Source organism: Aquarana catesbeiana, linkage group LG12, assembly GCF_042186555.1.
Source record: "Aquarana catesbeiana isolate 2022-GZ linkage group LG12, ASM4218655v1, whole genome shotgun sequence".
Classification (NCBI taxonomy): domain Eukaryota; kingdom Metazoa; phylum Chordata; class Amphibia; order Anura; family Ranidae; genus Aquarana; species Aquarana catesbeiana.
The window spans coordinates 234,997,738-235,023,482 of NC_133335.1; the positions used below are offsets into that span (position 1 = coordinate 234,997,738).

The 25,745-nt window shown below is 46.8% G+C and overlaps 1 protein-coding gene across 1 annotated transcript in view; it reads right to left on the reverse strand.

Moving 5' to 3' along the window:
* Nucleotides 1-6,869: 6,869 nt before the first annotated feature.
* Nucleotides 6,870-25,745, reverse strand: part of PGS1 (phosphatidylglycerophosphate synthase 1) — a 116,239-nt gene continuing 97,363 nt past the window's right edge. The window contains exons 9-10 of the mRNA XM_073606912.1: nucleotides 20,765-20,891; nucleotides 6,870-7,601 (exon numbers count right to left, since the gene is read on the reverse strand). Of these exons, the coding sequence (XP_073463013.1) occupies nucleotides 20,772-20,891 (120 nt within the window). The 3' untranslated portion in view covers nucleotides 6,870-7,601; nucleotides 20,765-20,771. The remainder of the gene's footprint in view (nucleotides 7,602-20,764; nucleotides 20,892-25,745) is intronic.

Below are 25,745 nucleotides of genomic sequence, written 5' to 3' on the forward strand. Positions count from 1 at the left end.
GACTGTGGTAGTGGGCTGTTGGAGTTGTAGGGGTCTGTGGTAGTGGGCTGTTGGAGTTGTAGGGGTCTGTGGTAGTGGGCTGTTGGAAGTTGTAGGGGTCTGTGGTAGTGGGCTGTTGGAGTTGTAGGAGACTGTGGTATTGGGCTGTTGGGAGTTGTAGGGGTCTGTGGTAGTGGGCTGTTGGAAGTTGTAGGGGTCTGTGGTAGTGGGCTGTTGGAAGTTGTAGGGGTCTGTGGTAGTGGGCTGTTGGGAGTTGTAGGGGTCTGTGGTAGTGGGCTGTTGGAGTTGTAGGGTCTATGGTAGTGGGCTGTTGGAGTTGTAGGGGTCTGTGGTAGTGGGCTGTTGGAGTTGTAGGGGTCTGTGGTAGTGGGCTGTGGAGTTGTAGGGGTCTGTGGTAGTGGGCTGTTGGGAGTTGTAGGGGTCTGTGGTAGTGGGCTGTTGGAGTTGTAGGGGTCTGTGGTAGTGGGCTGTTGGGAGTTGTAGGGGTCTGTGGTAGTGGGCTGTTGGAGTTGTAGGGGTCTGTGGTAGTGGGCTGTTGGGAGTTGTAGGGGTCTGTGGTAGTGGGCTGTTGGAGTTGTAGGGGCCTGTGGTAGTGGGCTGTTGGAGTTGTAGGGGTCTGTGGTAGTGGGCTGTTGGAGTTGTAGGGGTCTGTGGTAGTGGGCTGTTGGAGTTGTAGGGGTCTGTGGTAGTGGGCTGTTGGAGTTGTAGGGGTCTGTGGTAGTGGGCTGTTGGAGTTGTAGGGGTCTGTGGTAGTGGGCTGTTGGAGTTGTAGGGGTCTGTGGTAGTGGGCTGTTGGAGTTGTAGGGGTCTGTGGTAGTGGGCTGTTGGAGTTGTAGGGGTCTGTGGTAGTGGGCTGTTGGAGTTGTAGGGGTCTGTGGTAGTGGGCTGTTGGAGTTGTAGGGGTCTGTGGTAGTGGGCTGTTGGAGTTGTAGGGGTCTGTGGTAGTGGGCTGTTGGAGTTGTAGGGGTCTGTGGTAGTGGGCTGTTGGAGTTGTAGGGGTCTGTGGTAGTGGGCTGTTGGAGTTGTAGGGGTCTGTGGTAGTGGGCTGTTGGGAGTTGTAGGGGTCTGTGGTAGTGGGCTGTTGGAGTTGTAGGGGTCTGTGGTAGTGGGCTGTTGGAGTTGTAGGGGTCTCTACTTCCCATCTTAATAAAGATGGTTGCTTCACCCTCAAAGACATTGGTGATTTTTATTCTGATAGGTCTCCTCTATGGTCACCCTAATATCGGGTCGGTATTCTTCGGATGATCTGGGCGTTGGCAGGTCTCTGACCTTCTCACCGATATACAGAGGCTTGCACAGTGTTCTTGTACTCTGATTAGACTTCGGGAGAACACTCTTATCAGGGGATCGGACCATTGCGCATTGTGTGTGTGAAGCAATGGTTACATTGTTTGTGAGAAGAGACATTTCTGCTGAATTACTTCATTGCCTCTCGTTCCTCCGCGATGTCTGTGAACGCGGATTACACAACAACAAAGAATATTACTGAATAGAACGCGGCTCGATTCCTGATAAACTTATGTCACCCGCATTTCCTGAAAGGCGACCTTTCATCACACTCAGCTTTACGTAGAACTCTGCGATGTTTGTGTCATTCTCTAGGTGTTGTCCGCATCCTTCAGATCAGCGGTGGTTCCTTAAAGGGTAACTCCACTTTCATAAAAAAAAAAATAAAACATAACTACACACACTGGATTACCAAAAGTATTGTGACACCTGCCTTTACACGCACATGAACTTTAATGGCATCCCAGTCTTAGTCCGTAGGGTTCAATATGGAGTTGGCCCGACCTTTGCAGCTATAACAGCTTCAACGTTTCTGGGAAGGCTGTCCACAAGGTTTAGGAGTGTGTCTATGGGAATGTTTGACTATTCTTCCAGAAGCGCATTTGTGAGGTCAGGCACTGATGTTGGACGAGAAGGTCTGGCTTGCAGTCTCCGGTCCAATTCATCGGGTTGAGGTCAGGACTCTGTGCAGGCCAGTCAAGTTCCTCCACTCCAAACTCGCTCATACATGCCTTTATGGACTTACTTTGTGCACTGGTGGGCAGTCATGTTGGAACAGGAAGGGGCCGTCCCCAAACTGTTACCACAAAGTTGGGAGCATGAAATTGTCCAAAATGTCTAGTTATGCTGACGCCTTGAGAGTTCCCTTCACTGGAACTAAGGGGCCAAGCCCAACCCCCGAAAAACAACCCCACACCATAATCCCCCCTCCACCAAATGGTTTGGACCAGTGCACAAAGCAAGGTCCATAAAGACATGGGGGTGATATGGTGCTCTTCAAAAGTGATCTCATGGGTAGATGAGTGTAAAGGGAAGTCCTGATGGGGACTTGTCTACAGCCTCGCAGTTAGTGACGTCAAATCACTCCGTAAGGTAAGTGTAGATGAGATAGGAGACGTGCTTAATATCCAAGGACATCACACCACAGGCTTTTATACATTGTATTTATTGAAGTTCGTAAGGGTACAAATGGAGTCAACGTGTTTCAGGGGTACACCCCCCTTCATCAGGGCTAGTATGCAATAAAATATTAAAACACATCGTAAATATTTCATACCCATAATAATAATAAAAGTAAAAAATGTTGTGACGTCCCTGCATATCGAGCGCGAATCCTATCTCATCTACACAATGGTTAACGGGGTCTCACTTACTGAACGGGGGGGGGGGGGGTTGTTAGCTGGCTGAGCTAAAGCACCAAGTCAGGGCCCAGCAAGAAACTACAATCAGAGAGGAGCACAGAAGAGGCCGGTCTACATACTAACATGGGACCTCTGAGCTTCCGTCATTAAAAGTTAAAAACAGAGTGCAGGTTCACTTTCATGTGATCGTTCTTATCAATGGTTTATAGTCACCTGCGTACACTCCACTAAATCCGCTCCTCACACCACAAAGCCTTATCAGCCCGGCTCTACCGGTAACTCTGCCATCTGTAATGAGGTGACGCACCCATAACGACTGCAGCTGAAAACAATGCGATCCAAGTATGGATATTATTACATACAGTGCCTTGAAAAAGTATTCATACCCCTTGGAATTTTCCACATTTTCTCATGTTACAACCAAAAATGTAAATGTATTTTATTGGGATTTTATGTGATAGACCAACACAAAGTGGCACATTATTGTGATGTGGAAGAAAAATGATAAATATTGTTCAATTTTTTTTTACAAATAAATATGTGAAAAGTGGGGGGGGGGGGCATTTGTATTCAGTCCCCTTTACTCTGATACCCCCAACTAAAATCTAGTGGAACCAATTGCCTTCAGAAGTCACCTAATTAGTAAATAGAATCCACCTGTGTGTAATTTAATCTCAGCATAAATACAGCTGTTCTGCGAAGCCCTCAGAGGTTTGTTAGAGAACCTTAGTGAAGAAACAGCATCATGAAGGCCAATGAACACACCAGACAGGTCAGGGATAAAGTTGTGGAGAAGTATAAAGCAGGGTTAGGCTATAAAAAAAATATCCCAAGCTTTGAACATCTCACGGAACTCTGTTCAATCCATCATCCAAGTATGGCACAACTGCAAACCTACCAAGACATGGCCGTCCACCTAAACTGACCGGCCGGACAAGGAGAACATTCATCAGAGAAGAGCCAAGAGGTCCATGGTAACTCTGGAGGAGCTGCAGAGATCCACAGCTCAGGTGGGAGAATCTGTCCACAGGACAACTATTATGCCCCGTACACACGGTCGGATTTTCCGACGGAAAATGTGTGATAGGACCTTGTTGTCGGAAATTCCGACCGTGTGTAGGCTCCATCACACATTTTCCATCGGATTTTCCGACACACAAAGTTTGGGAGCAGGATATAAAATTTTCCGACAACAAAATCCGTTGTCGGAATTTCCAATCGTGTGTACACAAATCCGACGCACAAAGTGCCACGCATGCTCAGAATAAATAAAGAGATGAAAGCTATTGGCCACTGCCCCGTTTATAGTCCCGACGTACGTGTTTTACGTCACCGCGTTCAGAACGATTGGATTTTCCGACAACTTTGTGTGACCGTGTGTATGCAAGACAAGTTTGAGCTAACATCCGTCAGAAAAAATCCTAGGATTTTGTTGTCGGAATGTCCGAACAAAGTCTGACCGTGTGTACGGGGCATAAGTCGTGTTCTCCACAAATCTGCCCTTTATGGAAGAGTGACAAGAAGAAAGACATTGGTGAAAGAAAGTCATAAGAAGTCCTGTTTGTAGTTTGTGAGAAGCCATGTGGAGGACACAGCAAACATGTGGAAGAAGGTGCTCTGGTCAGATGAGACCAAAATTGAACTTTTTGGCCTAAAAAGCAAAACTCTATGTGTGGCGGAAAACTAACACTGCACATCACCCTGAACACACCATCCCCACCGTGAAACATGGTGGTGGCAGCATCATGTTGGGGGGATGTTTTTCTTCAGCAGGGACAGGGAAGCTGGTCAGAGTTGATGGGAAGATGGATGGAGACAAATACAGGACAATCTCAGAAGAAAACCTGTAATGCCCCGTACACATGGTTGGACTTTGTTCGGACATTCCGACAACAAAATCCTAGGATTTTTTCCGACGGATGTTGGCTCAAACTTGTCTTGCATACACACGGTCACACAAAGTTGTCGGAAAATCTGATCGTTTTAAACGTGGTGACGTAAAACACGTACGTCGGGACTATAAACGGGGCAGTGGCCAATAGCTTTCATCCCTTTATTTATTCTGAGCATGCGTGGCACTTTGTCCGTCGGATTTGTGTACACACGATCGGAATTTCCGACAATGGATTTTGTTGTTGGAAAATTTTATATCCTGCTCTCAAACTTTGTGGGTCGGAAAATCCGATGGAAAATGTGTGATGGAGCCCACATACGGTCGGAATTTCCGACAACAACGTCCTATCATACATTTTCTGTCAGAAAATCCGACCGTGTGTACAGGGCATAAGAGTCTGCAAAAGACTTGAGACTGGGGAGGAGGTTCACCTTCCAGCAGGACAACGACCCGAAACATACAGCCAGAGCTACAATGGAATGGTTTAGATCAAAGCATATTCATGTGTTAGAATGGCCCAATCAAAGTCCAGACCTAAATCACATTGAGAATCTGTGGCAAGACTTGAAAATTGCTGTTCACAGACGCTCTCCATCCAATCTGACAGAGCTTGAGATATTTTGCAAAGAAGAAGAATGGGCAAAAATGTCCCTCTCTAGATGTGCAAAGCTGGTAGAGACATCCCCAAAAAGACTTGCAGCTGTACTTGCAGAGAAAGGAGGTTCTACAAAGTATTGACTCCGGGGGGCGCCATACAAATGTACCCCCCACACTTTTCACAGATTTATTTGTAAAAAATGTGAAAAAACCATTTATCATTTTCCTTCCACTTCACAATTATGTGCCACTTTGTGTTGGTCTATCACATAAAATCCCAATAAAATACATTTACTTTTTTGGTTGTAACATGACAAATTTGGACAATTTCAAGGGGTATGAATACTTTTCCAAGGCACTGTAGTTCCAGTGCCTCCGTCCCCCCCCCCCGATGCTAGTGCACAAAGGTAAACGCGCACGTCGGTCCCGAACACAGAAAGTCCCACACATGTGAGGTATCACTGAGAACATCAGACCATGAGCAGTAATTCTGGCACCAGACCTCCTCTGTGCATCTAAAGTGGTAACCTGTAAAGACTTTTAAAAGTCATCTATGGATATTAAAATTTACATCGTTTGACGACGTTGTGCAGGCTTGCGCAATTTTAAAGCGTGACACGTTTGGTATCCATTTACTCGCCCGTAACATCATCTTTTATATTTTCACAAAAAATTGGGTTACCGTATATACTCGAGTATAAGTCGACCCGAATATAAGCCGAGGCACCTAATTTTACCACAAAAAACTGGGAAAACTTATTGTCTTGAGTATAAGCCTAGGGTGAGAAATGCGCAGCTACTGTAAGTGGAAAAGAGGGTCAACAATGCCCATTTGCAGCCTCACTGTGCCCATTTGCAGCCTCACTGTGCCCATTTGCAGCCATAGGTCCCCCGAACTTCAAACTCGGTAGTTAAGGGTTCCTAGATGGCCCCCTAGCTGCAGCCAAAATTTGGGGTCTCTGGACCCAAAGGGTCCCGAAATTACTTTGCTTCAGATGGACACAGTTGACCGACTTTGGGGCCCCGTATCCTGGTGCCACTTGGTGCTAAGAACCCAGTGCAAACCCAGTGGAACTAGCACTACAACATATACAAAGCTGGGGTTCCTAGCACCAAGTGGCCCTGAGATATGGGGCCCCAAAGTCGGTTGGGAAAATGTCAAGCACTTTTCTGCAGCAGAGAATGACATTTTCAGAACCGAATTTTGGGCCCCGTATCTCGGCGCCACTTGGTGCTAGGAACCCCAGCTTTGGATATGTTGTAGTGCTAGTTCCACTGAGTTTGCATACCCAATCTGGGGTTCCCAAAGTGGTCCCGAGATACAGGGGCCCCAAAGTCGGTTCGGAAAATGTCATTCTTTGCACCAGAAAAGTGCTTGACTTGAGTATAAGTCGAGGGGGGCACTTTCAGCACAAAAAAATGTGCTGAAAAACTCGGCTTATACTCCAGTATATACGGTATGTATTGTGCTTTTTTTTTTTGCTTTAAAATGATATTTTTCCCAAAAATTGCATTTGAAAATTCTCTACGGCCTCTGCTTTAAGAAAAGTAAGTCATTTTCTAGCAAAAAAAAATATCTTAGTGCAGACTTCTGAGTAAATCAGTGAGCCAATCACACAAGCAGGAAATGACATTTCTGGGGGGGGGGGGGGCACTCTGTATACCATCTGTGTACTGAACGTCTCCAGGCGGCCATATTGCATTTCACAGAAAATGACAGCGGCTGCAGATTGAAAAGGAAAAGTCGTTTTTAATAATATTCAATTACAATATGACTTGGTTATATTACTATTATTATTATATTTTTTTTCAATTTTTTTCCTCATGAAAGTGGAATTACCTGTTAAGTTCAGACGAGGAAGCTGAATAAGCTGTAGGTCTTCCAGGTAAGCTTTTTTTTTTATTTTATTAATTCCACATAATAATGTGATTTACATAAAGTGTGACTTTTTCACAATTTGTCCAGTTTAACAAAATAAATACATAAAAACGCGACAGCGTTTGTTACAAAGCAGAATTTTAATGGCTGTAGATAAAGTCTTTTTTTTTTTTCAAGCATCTCTCAGAGTAAACAGCAACAAAAAGAGCCTTCAGACCGACACTTCTGACAGCAGCGATTCCGCCAATGTTTATTGGTGGCGGAGGTTTTCCTGCAAACCACATGGCATTCCGCCCAGGCTTACCGCTAATTACCTTAAACACAGCGCCATTGTGTGATTTGTTTTATTGACTTACATGCATTGCAGCTCATAATGACAGAGGTGTCACTTAGCAGGAAGTTCTATGGATAAAAAGAAGGTCTTAAAGGAGATTAGGAAGACTTAAAGCAGCAACTTGGAACTTAAACATCGGATTCCTCTTCCTCTTCTGAGTGTCCGGTAAACAATAAGCCAACCTGGATCCCAAGGATATCCAAGAACCTGTTCTTCCAATATACATCCCGCTGTTCAGTAGTGTCCTATCTGGGAAAAAAAAATGGCAGAATAATTAGCAAAGAGCAAAAAGCTGTCTATTCCCCACCCCCCCAACACACTCACACTCCAAACCGCATAAAATAGTGGGTGTGGTCAAATTTCAGGGGTGTGCTACATGCAGAGTTTAGGGGTGTGCTACGTACAGAGTGAAGAGTTCAGGGGTGCGCAACGTACAGAGTCCAGAGTTTAGAAGTGAGCTATGTACAGAGTGCGGAGTTCAGGGGTGCGCTGCATACAGAGTGCAGTGTTCAGGGGTGTGCTACGTACAGAGTGCAGTGTTCAGGGGTGTGCGACATACAGAGTTCAGAGTTTAGGGGTGTGCGACGTACAGAGTGCAGAGTGAGCTACGTACAGAGGGCAGTGTTCAGGGGTGCGCTACGTACAGAGTGCAGAGAGTTCAGGGGTGTGCTACGTGCAATGTTCAGCGGTGCGCTATGTACAGAGTGCAGGGTTCAGGAGTGCACTATGTACAGAGTGCAGGGTTCAGGAGTGTGCTATGTACAGAGTGCAGGGTTCAGGAGTGCGCTATGTACAGAGTGCAGGGTTCAGGGGTGCGCTATGTACAGAGTGCAGGGTTCATAGGGGTGCACTATGTACAGAGTGCAGGGTTCAGGTGAACGCTGTGTACAGAGTGCAGGGTTCAGGGGTGCGCTATGTACAGAGTGCAGGGTTCATAGGTGTGCTATGTACAGAGTGCAGGGTTCAGGGGTGCTCTATGTACAGAGTGCAGGGTTCAGGTGTGCGCTATGTACAGAGTGCAGGGTTCAGGTGTGCGCTATGTACAGAGTGCAGGGTTCAGGTGTGCGCTATGTACAGAGTGCAGGGTTCATGGGTGCGCTATGTACAGAGTGCAGGGTTCAGGGGTGCTCTATGTACAGAGTGCAGGGTTCAGGTGTGCGCTATGTACAGAGTGCAGGGTTCAGGTGTGCGCTATGTACAGAGTGCTGGGTTCAGGGGTGCGCTATGTACAGAGTGCAGGGTTCATGGGTGCGCTATGTACAGAGTACAGGGTTCAGGGGTGCTCTATGTACAGAGCGCAGGGTTCAGGTTGTGCTATGTACAGAGTTCAGGGGTGCTCCCCCATATACTGAGCACCAGCCGCCACTGTAGCCGATAGTGACCACATCGACCATGTCTGAGCAGTGCGTGTCAGCACAACCAATTGTAATCTCCAGCAGGGGAAGAATGTGACAGGGTGACAATGCTAGAGCAACCACTGGGAGTTGTCACCCCATAACAGGAAGTGCCTGCTCCCGAGGAAGTCACACATTTGATGATGAAACGCGTAGGGTGGAACATCCAGCGACATTACATTCGCTTGTTGGATGCAATTAGCGGCACTTCCTGTTTTGATCTCAATACCGACATATGTAAGCGCATTGGCTTTGTGTTTTTTCTTAAAAAAATAAACTTTATTACACTATGAGAGGCTCTCTTCCGTTTATCTTTGTGGACTTTCCATGTGGTTTATGAGCGATACCGGTGAGAGGTAAAAGGGCCGTTGGAGTAAATAGGTTTTTTTTCCGACTGGAGCCTTATTATTGAAAATACTCGGGGCGCCTTGTAACTCTCTTGCTTACTCGAGGAGTCACCGCCATCTGGTGAGGGGGGGGGGTGGAGAGATTTTGGGCGCACCGAGTGGAGGACACCGATGTGGAATTGACCACGAACGTGGCACTTATTCTGGACGGAGTTGCACAGAGCACAGTGGACAGTTCACAGTGGGACTTTTATGTGTTTTGTACTATTATACAGATTTATATCATTTTGGTTGAGTTTGCTTTAATTATTTCAGCGCTGTGTCCCCTAAAATAGAGGTTTATTTGTATGAAAAAAAAAATACTCAACAAGTCCTCCACAAAACAGTCCTGACGCCAGAGGACAGGATTCCTCCCTGATCCGCTCGGAGACATATTAATTCCTGGATTAATCCTCTGCTGGTCAATCTATTTATAGCCGGAGACATCACTGCCAGCGGGAACGGCGTCCATATTTAAATCGCCGGCCGTCGCCGGCAGACAAGAGACACAAACACTATGAGCGCAGGCCGCGGAGGGGTTCGGTCTATTTTAAGGACGTAAACATTTCTGGAGTCCACAATCCGTGTCAGGAAGAAATAACATTGGTGACGGTTATATAGGAGCGTCACTTTGCCGGCTCCATATGCCTCTATGAGCTCGTATAACTCGCTTTAGAATGTGGCATTGAACACGCTATTATAAAAGCGTTCTACGTTCCAATCAAAGCTCCTCCCACTGGTCACCTTACAGTCCCCATCACGCGCTGCGTTTGATTTGCTTTAAAAATGACACTCACCGGCCACTTTATTAGGTACACCTGTTCAAGCGCTTGGTAACACAGACTGCTAAATCAGCCAATCACATGGCAGCAACTCAATGAATTTAGGCATCTAGACGTGGTGAAGACGACTTGCTGAAGTTCAAACCGAGCATCAGAATGGGGAAGAAAGGGGATTTATCGTGAGGGGGGAAAAAAAGTAATTGATCCCCTGCTGATTTTGTACGTTTGCCCCACTGACAAAGAAATGATCGGTCTATAAATTTTAATGGTCGGTTTATTTTAACAGTGAGTGCTAAGGTGATATAACATCTCCTCCAGCATGGCGGTCTCTCTGTTCATTGCTCTGCTTGTTTGTGGCTGTGTCAGATCTAGATACTGTGTAGCTCTCACCTGCAGAGCACTGGACTGAGAGACCCAGGGATTGTGGGATATGTAGTTTCTTCACAGGAAGTGTCAGTTCTCACACTACAGAGGTCACACTCTATCCTGTAAAGTGCCATTTTGCATGCCTCATTTTTTTTAACACAAACTGCCGACACAAGAATGTGAAGATTTACTTTACTATTGGCTGTGTGTACAGGGCAACAAATGACACCATGGGACTACATGACCAATGTACATTTTATGAATGACACCATAAAACTACATGATCAATGTACATCCTATTAATGACACCATGGGACTACATGACCAATGTACATTTTATGAATGACACCATAAAACTACATGATCAATGTACATCCTATTAATGACACCATGAGACTACATCTTATGAATGACACTACAGTGAGGGGAAAAAGTATTTGCTCCCCTGCTGATTTTGTACGTTTGCTCACTGACAAAGAAACGATCAGTCTATAATTTTAACGGTTGGTTTATTTTAACAGTGAGAGACAGAATATCAAAAATATCCAGAAAAACACATTTCAAAAAAGTTATACATTTTTTTGCATTTTAATGAGTGAAATAAGTATTTGACCCCCTTCACAAAACATGACTTAGTACTTGGTGAAGAAACCCTTGTTGGCGATCACAGAGGTCAGACGTTTCTTGTATTTGGCCACCAGGTTTGCACATCTCAGGAGGGATTTTGTCCCACTCCTCTTTTCAGATCCTCTCCAAGTCATTAAGGTTTCGAGGCTGATTTTTGGTAACTCGAACCTTTAGCCCCCTCCACATATTTTCTATGGGATTAAGGTCTGGAGACGGGCTAGGCCACTCCAGGGTCTTAATGTGCTTCTTCTTGAACCACCCATTTGTTACCTTGGCCATGTGTTTTGGGTCATTGTCATGCTGGAATACACATCCACCACCCATTTTCAATGCCCTGGTTGAGGTAAGGAGGTTCTTAACCAAGATTTGATGGTACATGGCCCCGTCCATCATCCCTTTGATGCAGTAAAGTTGTCCTGTCCCCTTATCAGAAAAACACCCCCAAAGCATAATGTTTCCACCTCCATGGTTGACTGTATGGATGTTTTTTTTTTGGGTCATAGGCAGCATTCCTCCTCCTCCTCCAAACACGGCGAGTTGAGTTGATTCCAAAGAGCTCGATTTTGATCTCATCTGACCACAACACTTTCCCCCAGTTCTCCTCTGAATCATTCAGACGGACCTGTACATGTGCTTTCTTGAGCAGGGGGACCTTGCAGGTGCTGCAGGATTTCAGTCCTTCACGGTGTAGTGTGTTACCAATTGTTTTCTTGGTGACTATGGTCCCAGCTGAGATCATTGAGAAGATTCTCCTGTGTAGTTCTGGGCTGATTCCTCACCGTTCTCATCGTCGAATCTCCACGAGGTCAGAGCTTGCATGGAGCCCCAGACCGAGGGAGATTGACAATTATTTTGTGTTTCTTCCATCTGCGAATAATCGCACCAACTGTTGTCACCCTCTCACCAAGCTGCTTGGCGATGGTCTTGTAGCCCATTCCAGCCTTGTGTAGGTCTACAATCTTGTCCCTGACATCCTTGGACAGCTCTTTGGTCTTGGCCATGGTGGAGAGATTGGAATCTGATTGATTGCTTCTGTGGACAGGGGTCCTTTATACAGGTAACAAGCTGAGATTAGGAGCATTCCCTTTAAGAGAGTGCTCCTAATCTCAGCTCGTTACCTGTATAGAAGACACCTGGGAGCCAAAAATCTTGCTGATTGATAGGGGGATCAAATATTTATTTCACTCATTAAAATGCAAATCAATTTATAACTTTTTTGAAATGCGTTTTTCTGGATATTTTTGTTGTTATTCCGTCTCTCACTGTTAAAATAAACCGACCAATAAAATTATAGACTGATTGTTTCTTTGTCAGTGGGCAAACGTACAAAAGCAGCAGGGGAGCAAATACTTTTTCCCCTCCCTGTAAGTGACGGGGAAAGTGGAATGGTTGTTGGTGGCAGACGGGCCGTTCTGAGAATTTCTGGGATTTTCACACACAACCATCTCTCAGGTTTACAAAGAATGGTGGGAAAAAGAGAAAATATCCAGTGAGCGGAAGTTGCGTGGAGGAAAATGCCTTGTTGATGTCAGAGGAGAATGAGCAGACTGGTTCCAGATGATAGAAAGGCAACAGTAACTCAAATAACCACTCGTTACACCCAAGGTATGCAGAATACAATCTCTGAACGCACAACACATCCAACCTTGAAGCAGATGGGCTACAGCAGTAGAAGACCACACCGGGTGCCACTCCTGTCAGTTAAGAACAGGAAACTGAGGCTACAATTGGCACAGGATCACCAAAATTGGACGATAGAAGATTGGAAAAACATTGCCTGGTCTGATGAGTCTGGATTTCAGCTCCGACATTCAGATGGTGGGGTCAGAATTTGGCGCATTGATCCATCCTGCCTTGTATCACTTTGGGTCCCCTTAGTACTAATTGATCATGGTTTATACACCACGGTCTACCTGAGTATTGTTGCTGACCATGTCCATCCCTTTATGACTACAGTGTCCCCATCTTCTGATGGCTCCTTCCAGCAGGATAATGCACCATGTCACAAAGCTCCAATCATCTCACCACTGGACAATGAGGTCCCTGTCCTCCAATGGCCTCCACACTCACCACATCTCATCCAATAGAAGACCTTTGGGATGTGGTTGAATGGGGAGATTGGCATCATGGATGTGCAGCCAACAAATCTGCAGAAACTGTGTGATGTTATCATGTCACTATGGAGCAAAATCTCTGAGGAACGTCTCCAAAACCTTGTTGTATCCATGCCACCAAGAATGAAGGCCAAAGGGGGTCCAACCCGCTACTAGCAAGGTGTACCTAATAAAGGGGGTCCAACCCGCTACTAGCAAGGGGGATCTAATAAAATGTCCAGTGAGTGTAGATTTATATATATATATATATACACACACACACACACATACACACACACATACATATACACAAACCTTGCATTTCTATTTTAAACTGAATGGTTTGTTTCACTGGGTGGGGATTTACATATACCGTACTTTACATTTTAAATAGCTCTAAAAAAGAATAAAAGGATCTGCAGCTATTGACTTGCTGTATGTAAAAGAGTTATAAATTCCATTGACAGATACGCAAGTGACCACACCTGTGCAAACAATGTCATCAATGAGACTGCAGTCTGCTGCACAGCGATTGCTGTGCGGTATGTATGACACCAATTTATGCAGCGAGCTGTCATTGTTCATTTATGAGAAATTTGGACAGGAAGTTAGCCATATACTGGAAAATACAACCTCCCCTCCCCTCCCCCTCTCCCAATACACCTCTCAAGTTCCCTAAACATTTTCATATCTATATATAAATTCCAGTAAAAGTTTGAAGAGCCGAGTTCCAAAAAAGAACATTCAAATACTTTTTACTATTACTATTCTTTTTTTATTATATAAGATGCTGATTCTCAGGCCAGCATTGCCTGCCGCTTTGCTCTGGTTTTCTATCCTTCCCCAGTCACTGCCCCGTAACTTCTGGGGGGGCTCCTTGGCTTGCTGGGTCCTATGATTTCCCCCCCGCCGGAGACCCCCTCCATGGAGAGGACTACCGGATGACATACATGATGCTGCCTGCGCAGGCAGCCAGAGATCTATAGACATGCCTCTGCGAGGAGGCTTGCAAGGGCCACGCATGCACAGTAGTGCGATGAATTATGGGATACGTGGTCCAAAGAAAGGTTACTGTGAATGCAGCCATGAGTACAGCGCACTCCCTGACCAGGGATGCACTGCACTGTGGGCATCCTGCCAAAGTCTATGGCAAGCTGCAGTGTGACAGGGCTGAACACTGTACTAAGTGGTACCCGCATGGTGTCAGTCAGTAGAGCAGAGGACGGTGTCAGTAGAGCAGAGGACGGTGTCAGTAGAGCAGTAGACGGTGTCAGTAGAGCAGTGGACGGTGTCAGTAGGGCAGTGGATGGTGTCAGTAGAGCAGTGGACGGTGTCAGTAGAGCAGAGGACGGTGTCAGTAGGGCAGAGGACGGTGTCAGTAGAGTAGTGGACGGTGTCAGTAGAGCAGTGGACGGTGTCAGTAGAGCAGTGGACGGTGTCAGTAGGGCAGTGGACGGTGTCAGTAGGGCAGAGGACGGTGTCAGTAGAGTAGTGGACGGTGTCAGTAGAGCAGTGGACGGTGTCAGTAGGGCAGTGGATGGTGTCAGTAGAGCAGTGGACGGTGTCAGTAGGGCAGAGGACAGTATCAGTAGAGCAGAGGACGGTGTCAGTAAAGCAGTGGACGGTGTCAGTAGGGCAGTGGATGGTGTCAGTAGAGCAGTGGACGGTGTCAGTAGGGCAGTGGATGGTGTCAGTAGAGCAGTGGACGGTGTCAGTAGAGCAGTGGACGGTGTCAGTAGGGCAGAGGACGGTGTCAGTAGAGTAGTGGATGGTGTCAGTAGAGCAGTGGACGGTGTCAGTAGGGCAGTGGATGGTGTCAGTAGAGCAGTGGACGGTGTCAGTAGGGCAGAGGACGGTGTCAGTAGAGTAGTGGACGGTGTCAGTAGAGCAGTGGACGGTGTCAGTAGAGCAGTGGACGGTGTCAGTAGGGCAGAGGACGGTGTCAGTAGGGCAGAGGACAGTATCAGTAGAGCAGAGGACGGTGTCAGTAAAGCAGTGGACGGTGTCAGTAGAGCAGTGCATGGTGTCAGTAGAGCAGAGGACGATGTCAGTAGAGCAGAGAACGGTGTCAGTAAAGCAGTGGACGGTGTCAGCAGAGCAGTGCATGGTGTCAGTAGAGCAGAGGATGGTGTCAGTAGAGCAGAGGACGGTGTCAGTAAAGCAGTGGATGGTGTCAGTAGAGCAGTGGACGGTGTCAGTAGAGCAGAGGACGGTGTCAGTAGAGCAGAGGACGGTGTCAGCAGAGCAGAGGACGGTGTCAGTAAAGCAGTGGACGGTGTCAGTAGAGCAGTGGACGATGTCAGTAGAGCAGTGGACGGTGTCACTAAAGCAGAGGACGGTGTGAGTAGAGCAGTGGACGGTGTCAGTAGAGCAGAGGACGGTGTGAGTAGAGCAGTGGACGGTGTCAGTAGAGCAGTGGATGGTGTCAGTAGAGCAGTGGACGATGTCAGCAGAGCAGTGGACGGTGTCAGTAGAGCAGTGGATGATGTCAGTAGAGCAGAGGACGGTGTCAGTAAAGCAGTGGACGATGTCAGTAGAGCAGTGGATGATGTCAGTAGAGCAGAGGACGGTGTCAGTAGAGCAGAGGACGGTGTCAGTAGAGCAGTAGATGGTGTCAGTAGAGCAGAGGACGGTGTCAGTAGGGCAGTGGATGGTGTCAGTAGAGCAGTGGATGGTGTCAGTAGAGCAGAGGACGGTGTCAGTAAAGCAGAGGACGGTGTCAGTAGAGCAGAGGACGGTGTCAGTAAAGCAGAGGACGGTGTCAGTAGAGCAGAGGACGGTGTCAGTAAAGCAGTGGACGGTGTCAGTAGAGCAGAGGACGGTGTCAGTAGAGCAGTGGATGGTGTCAGTAGAGCAGTGGATGGTGTCAGTAGAGCAGAGGACGATGTCAGTAGAGCAGAGAACGGTGTCAGTAAAGCAGTGGACGGTGTCAGCAGAGCAGTGCATGGTGTCAGTAGAGCAGAGGATGGTGTCAGTAGAGCAGAGAACGGTGTCAGTAAAGCAGTGGACGGTGTCAGCAGAGCAGTGCATGGTGTCAGTAGAGCAGAGGATGGTGTCAGTAGAGCAGAGGACGGTGTCAGTAAAGCAGTGGATGGTGTCAGTAGAGCAGTGGACGGTGTCAGTAGAGCAGAGGACGGTGTCAGTAGAGCAGAGGACGGTGTCAGCAGAGCAGAGGACGGTGTCAGTAAAGCAGTGGACGGTGTCAGTAGAGCAGTGGACGATGTCAGTAGAGCAGTGGACGGTGTCACTAAAGCAGAGGACGGTGTGAGTAGAGCAGTGGACGGTGTGAGTAGAGCAGTGGACGGTGTCAGTAGAGCAGTGGATGGTGTCAGTAGAGCAGTGGACGATGTCAGCAGAGCAGTGGACGGTGTCAGTAGAGCAGAGGACGGTGTCAGTAAAGCAGTGGACGATGTCAGTAGAGCAGTGGATGATGTCAGTAGAGCAGAGGACGGTGTCAGTAGAGCAGAGGACGGTGTCAGTAGAGCAGTAGATGGTGTCAGTAGAGCAGAGGACGGTGTCAGTAGGGCAGTGGATGGTGTCAGTAGAGCAGTGGATGGTGTCAGTAGAGCAGAGGACGGTGTCAGTAAAGCAGAGGACGGTGTCAGTAGAGCAGAGGACGGTGTCAGTAAAGCAGAGGACGGTGTCAGTAGAGCAGAGGACGGTGTCAGTAAAGCAGTGGACGGTGTCAGTAGAGCAGAGGACGGTGTCAGTAGAGCAGTGGATGGTGTCAGTAGAGCAGTGGATGGTGTCAGTAGAGCAGAGGATGGTGTCAGAGGGGCAAGGGATGGCATAGTTACATAGTTACATAGTTAGTCAGGTTGAAAAAAGACACAAGTCCATCCAGTCCAACCATAAAAAAAAAAAAAAACGTACAATCCAATATACCCAATACTATACCCACAGTTGATCCAGAGGAAGGCAAAAAACCCCAGCAGAGCATGCTCCAATTTGCTACAGCAGGGGAAAAAATTCCTTCCTGATCCCAGAGAGGCAATCGGATTTTCCCTGGATCAACTTTACCTATAAATGTCAGTACCCAGTTATATTATGTACATTTAGGAAAGTATCTAGGCCTTTCTTAAAGCAATCTACTGAGCTGGCCAGAACCACCTCTGGAGGGAGTCTATTCCACATTTTCACAGCTCTTACTGTGAAGAAACCTTTCTGTATTTGGAGATGAAATCTCTTTTCCTCCAGTCGTAAAGAGTGCCCCCTTGTCCTCTGTGTTGACCGTAAAGTGAATAACTCAACACCAAGTTAGTGGATGGTGTCAGTCAGTAGAGTAGGGGACGGTGTCAGCAGGGCAGGGGGTGGTATCAGGAAATTAGTGGATGGTGTCAGTCAGTAGGGCAGGGGAAGGCATCAGCGGGGGAAGGGGACGGCGTCAGTAGGTTAGTGGATGGTGTCAGTCAGTAGAGCAGTGAATGGAGTTAGCAGGGCAGGGGGCAGTGTCAGCGGGGCAGGGGGGCGGCGTCAGCGGGGCAGGGAGTGGTGTCAGTAGGTTAGTGGATGGTGTCAGTCAGTAGAGCAGGGAGCGGCATCAGCGGGGCAAGGGGTGGTACAGTAGGTTAGTGGATGGTGTCAGTGAATGGAGTCAGCGGGGCAGGGGACGTCGTCAGCAGGTTAGTGGATGGTGTCAGTCAGTAGAACAGTGAATGGAGTTAGCGGGGCAGGGGGCGGCGTCAGCGGGGCAGGGGGTGGTATCAGTAGGTTAGTGGATGGTGTCAGTCAGTAGAGCAGGGGACGGCAGCAGCAGGGCAGGGGGCGGCGTCAGCGGGCAGTTTGTATGTACAGGCACTCCTTTACCTGCATAGGCAGGTTTCGGTAAAGGTGAGCTAAGCTTTAACTGTTGTAGAGAAAAGTCAGGTCACGGTCCTGGCTGTGCTGTCTGTCAGGGCTGTGTTGGAGCCAACAGTCTGGAAATGGTTAGTTGGCCTTTCCAGAACTAAACACTGAAAGCACGATGGTGAATTTTCCAAACTTTGCTGTACTGCAGCCAACCCTCATAAAGACACAACCTGCCCATCGAAAAATCATTTGTTTTCCTGTAACTCGCAGAAGAGAAAACCATGTTTATATTTAGCTGTAAATTTGGAGGGGGCGACTTCAGAAATCTCAGAATCGCAGCCTGTGAGAGCCCCACGAAAGGGGCAAACTCGTGAAACCGGCTGATTTGCATAAACTCACCGATGTGAAACTTGTGCGGGAGTTTGTCAGAATCCTCCCCTTCTGGCTCCAGCTCACCCCCCCCCTCCCCGTTTAAAATTTCACGCACATAAAGAGGAAGTGTGACCTCAGCGCTCGTTTCTGCTGAAAAAACGATGACTTTTCTAAAGAGTGCAGAGAAATGCATTTCACAGGAACAGAATGACAGAGCCATCCGAGCTTTTCATTGCAAAAGTCAAATGACTCACGCCACTCAGAATAAGATTTAGAAGAAAAAAAAAAAAAGCAACCTGCGAGACCAATAAAAGGCTGACAGCATGGTCAGGACTTCCTCTTCTGTGAACGGCATTGTGAAACCATCCTGCGATCGCACGTGGCACGCTGCCAGCTGATAAAGCCAGACACCTTAGGTCTGTAATGATGGATGCAAAGATCCGGACAGCTGCACTCCGAATAACATCCGTCTTTATTGCCATTTGTAAAAACACTCCAATACAGCAATATGACACTGCGGGCAAAGTGAACGCATTTTGCGCTAGCCCTGCTCTTATTCCTGACACGGGCAACACGTATCGTGCCATCGCCGCGTTTACTCATGACAAGGGCAACACGTTTCGTGCTATCTCTGCACCAACTCGTGACACGGGCAACACGTTTCGTGCTAGCTCAGCACCAACTCGTGACACGGGCAACATGTTTCGTGCTATTACATTTACTCGTGACACGGGCAGCACGTTACATGCTATCTCCGCACTTACTCATGACACGGGCAGCACGTTACGTGCTATCTCCGCACTTACTCGTGACATGGGCAACACGTATCGTGCCATCGTCGCGTTTACTCATGACACGGGCAACACGTTTCTTGCTATCACTGCACCCACTCGTGACACGGGCAACACGTTTCGTGCTATCTCCGCACTTACTCGTGACACGGGCAACACGTTTCGTGCTATCTCCGCACTTACTCGTGACACGGGCAACACGTTTCGTGCTAGCTCAGCACCAACTCGTGACACGGGCAACACGTTTCGTGCTATTACATTTACTCGTGACACGGGCAGCACGTTACATGCTATCTCCGCACTTACTCATGACACGGGCAGCACGTTACGTGCTATCTCCGCACTTACTCGTGACACAGGCAGCGCGTTTCGTGCCATCGCCACATTTACTCATGACAAGGGCAACACGTTTCGTGCTATCTCTGCACTCACTCCTGACACGGACAACACTTTTCGTGCTATCTCCGCACTTACTCTTGACACAGGCAACACGTTTCATGCTAGCTCTGCACCCACTCGTGACACGGGCAACACGTTTCATGCTATTACATTTACTCGTGACACGGGCAGCACGTTTCATCCCATCTCCGCACTTACTCGTGACATGGACAGCAAGTTTCGTGCTATCTCCGCACTTACTCGTGAAATGGGCAACATGTTTTGTGCCATCGCCACGTTTAATCATGACAAGGGCAACACGTTTCGTGCTATCTCTGCACTTACTCCTGACACAGGCAACGCGTTTCATGCTAGCTCCGAACTTACTCGTGACACGGGCAACACGTTTCATGCTATTACATTTACTCGTGACACGCGTGCAGCACGTTTTGTGCTATCTCCGCACCTACTCGTGACACGGGCAGCACGTTTCGTGCTATCTCCACGTTAACGCGTGACACGGTCAACGAGTTTTGTGCTCTCTCAGTACCTACTCATGACATCCATTAAAATAAAGGGCCTCAATGAGAGAACACTGCCATTGATGGGGCAATACACAACAATACAATAACATCTGGTGCAGCTGTTCATGGTAGCCAATCAGCTTCTAACTTCAGTTCGTTCAATTAAGCTTTGAAAAAAAAACAAAAACTAGAAGCTGATTGGATTCTATGCAGAGCTGCACCAGATTTTGCGCTCTCCAGTTTTACAGCAATACTAGCAATAGTACAATACTTGTAGTACATTCCAATACAGCAATATGATGCTGTGGGTACAGAGTAAAAGACAACGCATTTCGCGCTAGTGCCACGCTTACTAGTGACATGGTCAAAACGTTTTTTGTAATGCTATCTCCACGTTTACTCATGACACGGGCAACACGTTTCGTGCTATCTCTGCACTTACTCGTGACACGGTCATTGCGCATTATGCTATCTCAGTACCTACTCATGACATGGTCAACGAGTTTCATGCTTTCTCACTGTCTGCTCATGACATCCATTAAAATAAAAAGCCTCAATGAGAGAACGCTGCCATTGATGGGGCAATACACACCAATACAATAAAATCTGGTGCAGCTGTTCATGGTAGCCAGCTTCTAACTTCAGTTTGTTCAATTAAGCTTTGACAAAAAAAAAAAAAGCCAATTGGTTTCTATGCAGAGCTGCATCAGATTTTGCACTCTCCAGTTATAGTAAATCAACCCCAATATGTTCTGTTATGTGTTCTTTTGAGATTGGTGACCAATTAAACACGGCACATCTTGGTATATTCTATATAAGTTGGGAATCTTGGGAATATCTTCTCTGGATATAAATAAAACCCTGGCACGTTGATCACTTATTAATATAAGATTACGGAATAATTCACTTACCAGAGCGTCAGAAGAAATTTTTTATTAGGGGAGTCACCAGTTTCACCCACAGCTTGACATAACGGCTCGGGTGCTGGAAAGTAGAAGGAGTGACTTCACTTGATCGCTTGTACAGGCTTTGCTGCTCCTGAAACACATAAGGAAATTGTTTTTAGAACCATTCAGAACAGCCTGTAGGAGGAATAGAAATCAAGACTGGACTGGTCATCTGGCCAATAGCAGTAGGGCTAAAAAGCCTCAAAGTATGATGTCACATTCAGGGGTCTGAATTTAAAGAACAGGTATAGGTTTTTATAGCTTTTTTTCACCCTTTTATTTATGCTTTAATAACTTTCTTTGTGTAGTTGGCTGAAAGTTTGTGCACAGCTGACCATCACATCTATATGATCTTGAGGACATTGCATTCCAAAATTTTAGTCATCAATATATGGTGGTTCCCCATATCTCCCCCCTTACACCCATGGTCATTAATATGGAGTTCCCCTACCCAATGGCCGTTAATATGGAGCTGCTCTTTATGTGGTCATAACTGTCGCCACTATTCTGGGAAGAGTTTCCACTAAATTTTTGAGGCTGCCTATGGGAATTTGTGCCCATTTGTGAGGTCAGGTACTGATGTTGGATGAGAAGACCTGGCTCACAATCAGCATTTTTAATCCCAAAGGTGTTCCGTATGGTTGAGTACGGTTCAGGACACTCGAGTTCCTCCACACCCAACTGGTCAAACCATGTCTTTATAGACTTGGAATACCTTGTGGCTACAACCTCCTCCACTCCTCTGAGAAAGCTTTCCCCAAGATTTTGAGGGGTGTCTGTGGAAATTTGTGCCCATTTATGAGGTCAGGTACTAATGGGCAGCACAGTGGTGTAGTGGTTACCTCTCTCACCTAGCAGCAATAGGGTCACTGGTTCAACCATTTGCCTGGAGTTTGCATGTTCAATGTGCCTGCGTGGGTTTCCTCTGGGTACTCCGGTTTCCTCACACACTCCAAAGACATGTTGGTAGGTTAATCAGATCCTGACTACAAATTGGCCCTAGTATGTGTATGTGTTTGTAAGCGCGTCGGGACCGTGCTGGGTAAAGGACTGCACTATGTCAAGATGCAACTCAACTCAACTCTCAACTCAACTAATGCTGAATGCGAAAACCTGGCTCAGAATTAGTGTTCCAATTCATCCCAAAAGTGTTCAGTAGGGTTGAGGTCATGGCGCTGTGGAGGACACTTGAGTTCCTCCACATCAAGCTGGTCAAATCATGTCTTTATGGAGCTAGCTTTGTACAAAGAGGCACAGTCATGCTGGAACAGAAAAGGGTCTTTCTCCAAAACTGTTACCACAAGGTTGGAAGAGCAAAATTGTCTACAATATCTTTGTAGGTGTAGTATTAATGGGAACCTTCACTTGAGACACCTGAACTCTATCATTTGAAGAAGTGTCCACATCGTTTAGGCCATATAGAGTATCAGTTCAGAGTGGGATGACCCTGTTATTGGCTGAGTTCTTTAATCATGAATTTCCAAGGACAGCAGTGTTGAGGTCAGGTAATTATGTGAAAACTTGGCACCCAATTGGCATTCCAATTCATCCTAAAGGTGTTCAGTAGGGTTGAAGTCAGGGCTGGGTACAGCACACTCGAGTTCCTCCATAACCAATTGGTCAAACCACGTGGCTTTGTACAAAGGGGCACAGTCAGCTGGAACAGAAAAGTGTCTTCACCTGTTACCACAAGGTTGGAAAAGCACAATTGTCTACAATGTCTTTGTATGATGTAGTAGGACCAGGACCATTCACTGGAGACACCTGAGCTTGATATTTCACCACTATTTATGGAGGCTCTGTTTCCTGTGCTTTGATGATATCCTTCTCCCAAGGCAAGTCTACCAGATCAGGCTGGTCTGATTGCAATTATTAATTCACAGCAAGAAAGAGGTACTCTAAGACCCCTTTCACATGGGCCGGATCAGTTTTTCTCAGCAGGTGATCTGTTCACTGATCTCCTGCTGAGCAGAGCGGGCAGATGACATGTCTTGTCCAGTCCGCTCTGCTCTAAGGGCAGCCGGACGTAAATGGACCAGCTCTCTGTTTACCTCCGACTGTCCTCCAATCCAATGTGGCCAATTGGCAGATTGGATTGGAGGTAGGCGGGTGTAAACGGACACAAGTGCAAGGGGCCTTACTCATAATAATAATAATAACAATGTGAAAATGCTGACATGTGTCCTTCTGATTGATGTGAATCATATACATCTTGATACAAAATATCACAACATGAACATTTCTTGCAGCCCGTTCAGTATTTGTCCTGTACTTATTCCCTAAGGCCTTACAGACTGAAAAAAGTGATAATTAAAAAACATTACAGCTCCATTGGGCTTAGCAATATTCGCCAATATGCTTTCATTCCTACTCCCAGTTCAGTACTGATATCATAAATACAGGTACAATAAATAGACACTTCAATCAAAGTAAATGTTTTGAAGCAGTCATAATAGCCATTGTCTTACGGTAATCTCTTTTTACGTGCAGCTGGTTCTTGATACTATCAGGGGACTCTGATCTGTTCAGGCTACAATTATCTGTAAGTACATTTACTATGGGGAGTTTCAGCTCTGCCACCTGACCTCTGTTAAGCACCTGCCCTTTCAAGTTGGAGAACAACCCCTGAAACCGTTCTGTCACAAGAATTAGAGCAAATACACCTTGATCCAGAAGACCCACTAGGGCAGTGGTTCTCAACCTGGGGGGTCAAATGATGATTTGCCAGGGGGTCACCAAATCCTTGGCTGTTCCTGAAGCCTGTACGGCTCTCCCAAGGGAGAGAAAGAATAAGAGAAAGAACAAGAAAGATGGCTAGAAAGAGGGAAGGGGGGAAAAAAACAAGAAATTAGGATAGAGAGAGATAAAAGGGAAAGAAAGGAGAACAAAAGAAAGAGTCGTACATCCTAAAATGTACCATAAGGGGTTTTAATACTGTACGAGTGTTAGGGACTCAGGGAGCGCTAAATGTCCATGGGTTAGGGTTGCAAATTACTTGTCTTGCCTTGGGTGCTGACAACCCACGCTATGAAAATAATTTTACGGTTGGGGGGGTCTCCACAACTTGGGACATTTTATCAAGGGGTCACGGCACTAGAGAGGTTGAGAACCACTGCACTAGGGCTACCTGGAGATCTGCTAATCTGTTCGGTGACATAGGAAAGTTGATGAACCGAGAGTGAAACCAACTTGTAGCTCCTGGAAACCACCTTCTGCACCTAAGCGTCTGAGATGCAAGCTGTCCAAATGGCCACAAAGACTAACAGATGTCCTCCACACTTTGGAAAGTGGGAAAGCACCCTCATGCTAAAAATATTTTTTTTTTCTAAGGACATAGAGGCCTTAGCGCTCCAGGCCTTGTGGATGGGCTGGAAGACAGTCTTGGGTTTAGACTTGGAGGTTACATGAATGAAGTAATGAAAAGAAGTGTTTTTTGCCTCCAGCAGGTAATAAGTCTTTGCAGATTGCGCTTTAGACTTTTTTGAGTGAGGCAGATGGATGCTCTTGCCACCTGTGACATTCTTGATAATGGCATCCAAGGCAGGTCCGAACAGGCATTTCACCTTTGAAGGCCAAGCAGAGGCAAATCAGGTTCCCAGCTAAGACAGGATAAAGAGCAATACTTTTTAGCGACTGCTTGCAGATGGGGTCCTTAAAGTCAGATGCCTCAAAATGGTGATTGCTGGACACGGCCAGATACACAGTGCGGGCAGACCACATTTTTTGAACAAAGTCCCCTTCAAACATATTCATGGCCAATAAGCACTTGGAGGGGAAAAATCATCAGGGCATTTCTAATCCCCAAAGAAGAAAACTTGGAACAGCGGGTGAATCAGAAAAGTCTTAAAGCAGAACTAAACCCTCCTATCCTTTATAGCCAAGGAAGCTGCCATGTTTGCCTCTGTTTTATCTCCAGTTGGCATGGTTCTGCACATGTGAACAGTTATGACATTGACCATTAGATGGCTTACAAGTTGTGTTGATTTCACCAGCATCTGTGACAGTTATCCTTCATGGCATGCCTTGAATGCAACGGTTTTGGGAAAACGGTTAAATCAGGGTGTTTATTTACGTGTTTCAAGAGCTCCATTGAACCCCAGACTGGAAACAGAATGAGTAGAAGCAGCAAGCTGATAATCTAATTTTAAGGTCACGCACACCACATCAGAGTCCTAACAGTCTCTTTCAATTTAGAAGACTGGACTCTTTTGAGACAAGCTTGTCCAGTGAGAACTGAGGAGACAAAGTTTCAGTGGCTGATGGCTCAGAGGAAGCTGGCAGATCGGAAGTGGAATCTGGGCCATAAAAGTCCTGTATGATTGTAGTACACACCGCCTGGGAAATGGCCAAGTAAGTGGCCAATCTCAACAGAGCTAGAGAAGACTCATAAGACTCAGAATGGGCATAATTCCAGGCTGCAAACATCAGCCAGATCAGTGGACATGCTGCAGGCAGCACCAGAGCCATTATTACAGTTTCATTTTGGGGCTTCGGGACAGCAGAACTGTCCCCAATATCTAGAATCAGACATGGTAACAACCACATTGTGGTATGGCACTTGAACGTAGGGTATGAGGCAAGGCCTTAGATACTCACAAAACCTAACCGCTGTTAGGAGGTGAGAATCAAATGGCTGGAGATGACTGCGGTCACTGCCAGGCAGCAGGAATGGACTAGAGTGTAGTTCTATGTGGCTCTTTGCAAAGCAGGACAGCAGTGGGGGGGGGGGAGCGTCCTTGAGGTTGAATGGCAGAAACGAGAGTACAGAACACGCAAGTCTGATCCTCCACTTGGTGGATGGCGTCAGCACTCAGTCCCTTCTTTACTCCTTCTGTTATAAGAACCCCGTGAATAGTCGGAATTTTTAAGGCGTCCAGCGATCCAAGTGATTGAGCTATCTCTCAGTGCTCAGCAAGATGAGAGTGAGGGCAAGTGCTGAGGCAAT